General features: G+C 41.7%; 1 protein-coding gene across 1 annotated transcript; it reads right to left on the bottom strand.

Annotated features, from left to right (window-relative positions):
• Positions 1-2,987: 2,987 nt before the first annotated feature.
• Positions 2,988-5,021, bottom strand: LOC122551302 (gamma-crystallin S-1-like). Its single transcript, XM_043693009.2, has 3 exons — positions 4,998-5,021; positions 4,670-4,912; positions 2,988-3,332 (listed from the first exon to the last, which is right to left on the bottom strand). The coding sequence occupies exons 1-3, from the start codon at positions 5,004-5,006 to the stop codon at positions 3,057-3,059; spliced, it is 528 nt and encodes a 175-aa protein (XP_043548944.2). The 5' UTR covers positions 5,007-5,021; the 3' UTR covers positions 2,988-3,056.
• Between the last annotated feature and the right edge of the window lie 640 nt (positions 5,022-5,661).

Raw genomic sequence — 5,661 nt, forward strand, 5'->3', positions numbered from 1 at the left:
GTCAAGAGCTGATGCTCCTCTGTTCCTGAATACATGATCCCTCTACCTGCCTCACCTGCAGACACACCCTCCTGTCCCTGACCACAGACTGAATTTGAGCTGGTTAATCTACCAGTTGTGACCACCTCCTGAAACAGTGCATCCAGGTAACAGTGCATCTTCCCCCTCCCAGATGTGCCACAGTGTTTGAAGCTCAGACACCAGCTCATCAATTCCAAGCCGGAGTTTCTCCAGCAACTGACCCTTGCTGCAGATGTGGCCATCGTAGTTCACAATGAGATCTGCCAGCTCCCCCACCATACAGCCAGAGCACATCACCTGCCCAGCCATCTCTACTTAGTTAATTAATTTATTAGTCAGTTAATCCAGAATTAGTTGATTAATGTATTCATTAGTTTTGCAGGTTGTTTTCAAATTTAGGACAGATTTCTGACAATTAGGTCACAGCTCTCCTGCGATATCACTTTTTCAGTTTGCTCCTCTCTGTGTGCTCCTCTCTCCGACTCCACTCTCTGGAATCAAGGCCTCGAATCCCTGAGGTAAGTTAGTTTTATACTCACTGTTGAGAGTGTATTGCTGGAAAAGCACAGCAGGTCAGGCGATGCTGCCTGACCTGCTGTGCTTTTCCAGCAACACACTCTCAACTCTGCATCCAGCATCTGCAGACCTCGCTGTCTCCTACTTTAAACTCACCGTGCTCTGTGTGCTCCATGTGCTCCTCTCTCTGATTCCATTCCATGGAAACAAGGCTATGTTTGGCATGCAAGCAGTCATGTGTTGTATCTTCACCGGGATGCATCTCATTTTTAGATATACCTAATGCTGGTCCTAGCATCCTTCTTGCATGCTTCACTGAACCAGAGTTAGTCCCCCATCTTGATAATAAAGACTGAATGAGGGAAATGCTAAGCCATGACATAACAGATTGTGTGTTTGAATAAAATGCCAATCCATGACATAACAAATTGTGTGTTTGAATAAAATTCTGCTAGTGCTGATGGTTCACAGCTCTTCACGGGTTTGAGTTGCTAGATCTGTTCAAAATCCACTCCTTTTAGCACAGTGATAGTACCACACTACACAATGGAGATTATGCTCAGTGTAAAGATGGGACTTTGTCTAGCACCCATGTCCTTTCGGACTCCACTACCTTGGTCAGCAGTGTTGCTACTGAACCCATCACAGAGATGCACCTTACAATTCCCCATCCAGAATACTTTGTGCAAATCTTCCACCCTCAGTACATTTTTCAATTGCTGTTCAACACACAGAAGAACTGATTCATCAGCTAAGGTGGGGCAGTAGGTGATCACCAACAGGACCTTTCCTTCCCATTTTTGATCTGAAGCAATGAGACTTCATTAGATCTGAAGTCAACGTTGAGGACTCCCAGAGTAACACTCTCCTGAGTGTATGCCAGTGTGCTGCCACCTCTGCTGGCTCTGTGCTGGTGGTGGGAGAGGAAATATCCAGGGATGGTAATGACGGTGCCTGGGACATTGTCTGTAAGCTGTTATTCCATGAGTATGACTCTGTCATGCTGTCGCTTGAGTAGTCTGTGAGACAGCCCTTCCAAGTTTGGCCCCGATGTTAGTCAGGAGGACTCTGCAGAGTAGACAGGGCTGGATTTTCCTTTATTGTTTACATGGCCTTGATCAGAGCTGGGTACGTTAACCAGTTTCTTCCCTTTTCTGAGATTTTGTAGCAGTTTGATAAAAACTGAATGCCTTGTTAGGCCAGTTCAAGCAGCATTTAAGAGTCGACCACATTCCTGTGCATCTGGAATCGCATGAAGGCCACACCAGGGGAGAATGCCAAATGTCCTTTGCTGAAGGGGATTAGTGAATGAGTTACATTTTTACAACAATCATTAATGCTTTCATGTTCACCATTAGACCTTTAATTCCAGAGGTATTGGGCCACAGAACACCACGCAGTTTTGATTGCTATCTAAACGTCTTGGATAAATTTATTGAATGGATACAGGGTATCCTTGTGAATAGCATAGCGTTTTATTTGGTGTCATAACCTTCAGGTATAGAATGCAATCAGGAAGTCATATTTCGCAGGGAAATGTTTCCATGAGTTACAAATAATGGAACTAAAACAGAATTACATATTCCTATCCCAGGAACAAAGCTTTGTTTTATTCTAGTAAAAGGCAAAAACAAGCTCAAGATGGATACTGTACTAATAAGACCTGTAAATGTGAAGGTCCAGGTTTTGCACACCATTTGGTCCTGAATTGCCAATTGCAAAATGGTCAACTTGCCTGAAGGTGCTAAACAAGAGATCTTCAGGTTTGCCACTCAAGTGCTGATTAGACAAGTCTTCATAAAAGTGTGTATATGGATTCCTAACCATCAATTCCGTTGAAATAATGGATTGTGCTGTCTCGCACACATTACCACTTTACAGGTTAACTAAAGCATTGAAATAGAGAGCGTACAGATTCACAGTGTTAACAGTGGAGGACACCCAGGGAAGGAGAAATGGCCTATGTACACTGGGAGGAAAGACAGGACCTTGTTTCCTTGCACTCTCTACCTGCGGCGACTGGAGCTACTCTGCCCTGAGTCTTCCTCTCAATCCCAGACCAGTCAGTGGAAAATTGAGCAAGGTGTCTATGAGCAAGCATATCCTTTCTCCTGTGAGCTATGTAAAGTGCCCAGCACAGTACAGAAGCACACTGCATAATCTTTTTAGGGAACAACTTCAGAGAATTTCTGAATTTGGCAATGTGTCCCCAAATGTTGGAAATACAAACCAAATGTTGGGAGTGCTGTGCATGGTATCTTTCATAAAACATAGCACAGTTCATCCATCTGCAAAGCTGTCTGAATTCAAAATGAATTCCAAATATAAATATGGTTGCTTGTGTCCTTCCTTAACTTCAATGTTATGGCTCAACTGTATGTCTCCATAATAGCCCTCTTAAGATAAAATAATTGTAACATCAAGGCCAAGAAAGCACAATTCCAAATCTGTTATGCTGATAGCATATTTATTATGTTTCAGAATATTACGTATGTCAGAATTCTGTTTTCAACAAGGAATTAAAAGTCTCTCATGCGCCTGAAAGATCCAACAGTTGCATTGTAGCCTCCCCAGTCACTGTATCCCCTGTATTCACCAGGTCTCATGAAGTACTGTCGCCCTCTGTAACTGGGATGTTCATAGAAGATCCAGTAACCGTCCATCACATGGCAGGAGTGAATGTCACGGTAACGGAAACGATCGTAGACAGATGGACAGTCATCCATGAATTCCATCCTCTGTCCTCCAAAGTCAGGCCTCTCGTAAATCCTCATTCTGTAGGAGCCTCCTCGGTACTGGAATAGAGAAAAAACAAATTATTCATTTACTGGATGAGATCATCCCTGGTCAGGCCAGAAATTATTGCCCATTCCTAGTTGTCCAGAGGGCAGCTAAGAGTCAACCATATTGCTTTGGAACTGTAGGCTGGATCATGTAAGGACAGCAGTTTCCTTTCCTAAAGGACATTAATGAGCCAGATGGGTTTTTCTGACAATGGCAATGATTTCATGCACAATATTAGATTCTTAATTCCATTGCAGGATTCAAACTCAGATCTCCAGGAGGTTAGTTGGGTCTCAACGTTAATAGCCTAATGATAATACCACTAGGCCATCAACTCCTCTGAAATGGAACATGTGTGATGGCTCTATAAACATATGTGTACCAAGTGCAGTAAAATTGTATAAAAGAGGATGTGCTTTCTACTTGTAACATTATCAGGGAAACTACTTACAGTTTTAATGAAAATTCTCAAGCAAAGGCATTAAACAGCCTGTTTTGTATCAAGCTGTTCATGTCTCTTTTTGTATGTTGCAGTATTTGGTGTTTGGCTCCCAGGCATTTTGTAATCACTGTTTTGATAATATTCAATACTGTCAAACATTGAATAAAAATTACTGTTGATAAAAATAAAACCATGAGCGGAAAAGGTTTTGGAATGAAATTACAGTGCAGCCAGCCTTGGAACTAGAAATGGATATCCAGTTTGTGAATACTAACTTTGGAAATATGGGAACAAAGAAACAGGAATAGGCTATAGTGCCCTTCAAGCCTCTTCTGGCACTCAATCAGGTCATGGCGGATTATGACCTAAAGAGTTGCTTCCAATTAGTATGTCCTGGGAAAGAAGTAGAAGAAAGTCTAGAGAGCATTTTGATGCAATGTTTTCTCATGAGTTGTCCAATAAGTAGGTGCAAGTATGAACATTTGGCTCCTGAAAAAATTCAGGTCCCGTTTCTCTCACCTTTCCAGCATGTGGTTTATCATGAATGCTTAGCCACACTATTTATTATTTATTTTGTTAATACGTGTATCAATGAGAGTTTACACAGAGATTGTTTTGACTGGTCCCTGTGTTTTCTTGGAAGATGAGTCCACCCTGACTCTCAGTGTATCCCAACAGTTCCATCCATTTCTCCATCAAAGTTACAGCTATCAATCAGGCCAGTCCTGAGGAAAATCATGCATGTTACAGCACAGGCAAATTAGTTACGAGCAGACGCAATGCAGGAATGTGGAAATGACAAACCACTGAACCTTTTGATGAACTAAAGCAATAGGTGAACAATCCTTTGTAAATATTAACCAAGTGACCAGCTCATTTTGTCTATAAGGACAACGTTTGACTTACATGTGGGTAGGAGCGACATGACCTGACACAGTCATTGAATCCCATCCAGCGTTGGTAGTCAGGGTACTCCCCCCTGGTCAGAACATACTGGTATCCCATGTAATTGGGTTTCTCATACAGCACCCACCAGTCACTCTCAACACGGATGGAGTTACAGCGGCTGAAGTAAGGGGACAGGTCGGCACAGTCACTGCTGCACTCATAGTGCCGCCCCTGGAAGTTCCTGTCCTCGTAAAAGATGATCTGTGGGTAAAGGAAATGAAACAAAATATTTCTGTTTTCCAAGTAATTATTAATAAAAGGTGACAACTATGAAGGTTAACCTTACCTTTCCCATTTTGAGCTCACAGTTGGTATAGCAGCGTCTGCACATGCTATCACTCTGGCTGGTCTGTATTTATACACATGAGAGGCCAATGCAGAGACTGCCTTTGTTATTTTAAACAATCTCAAGCACAGATCAGCAAAAAAAACCAAAAATGTGTTACAGATATTTCAATAAAACCCCTTTACTCAAAGCAATAGATTCTATTAGCTGTTTTTCGTTTGCTTTCATGTCGTTTCAATTGTCCTGTAGAGGAAAAAAAAGAACAAAAGATTAGGGGCCCTAGTTATTCTCAAAGTAAAATACACAAACAGCATTGAACTATACACTCTGCTGAGGTTATAACCAGATATTATTGCTTTGTTTATTATTTATTTTGCATACGCCACTTTCACCAAACTTTATATCAATAGAACTATGTGGATGTTTTTGAATTACATAATCAGCACACTTTAGTTTTAATATGATCCCTTCACCTCTTTCAGATCTGCTGCTGAATTGACCTTTAGCACAGTCGAACTGTTCCAATGCCAGCCTCCAACCTTTTGCACTTTATCAACCTCAAGTGCTCTAAACTACATCTTGCCATTCTCTAAATCGCATAGGTTTTGTTCACCTTTCACCCCTTTGCATCATGATGTGCATTGGCTTCTCATTTTGGCAATAT

The sequence above is a fragment of the Chiloscyllium plagiosum genome, unplaced genomic scaffold (genome assembly GCF_037043375.1).
Source record: "Chiloscyllium plagiosum isolate Xiang-an unplaced genomic scaffold, Cpla_swu_hap1 HiC_scaffold_7, whole genome shotgun sequence".
Classification (NCBI taxonomy): domain Eukaryota; kingdom Metazoa; phylum Chordata; class Chondrichthyes; order Orectolobiformes; family Hemiscylliidae; genus Chiloscyllium; species Chiloscyllium plagiosum.

What these genes read in the sequence shown, in the direction of transcription:
- LOC122551302 (XM_043693009.2), bottom strand. An exon ending in CATGTCGCTCCTACCCACAT is followed by an intron (nt 3,333 to 4,669) that starts GTAAGTCAAACG and finishes TCTCTATTCCAG; the next exon opens with TACCGAGGAGGCTCCTACAG.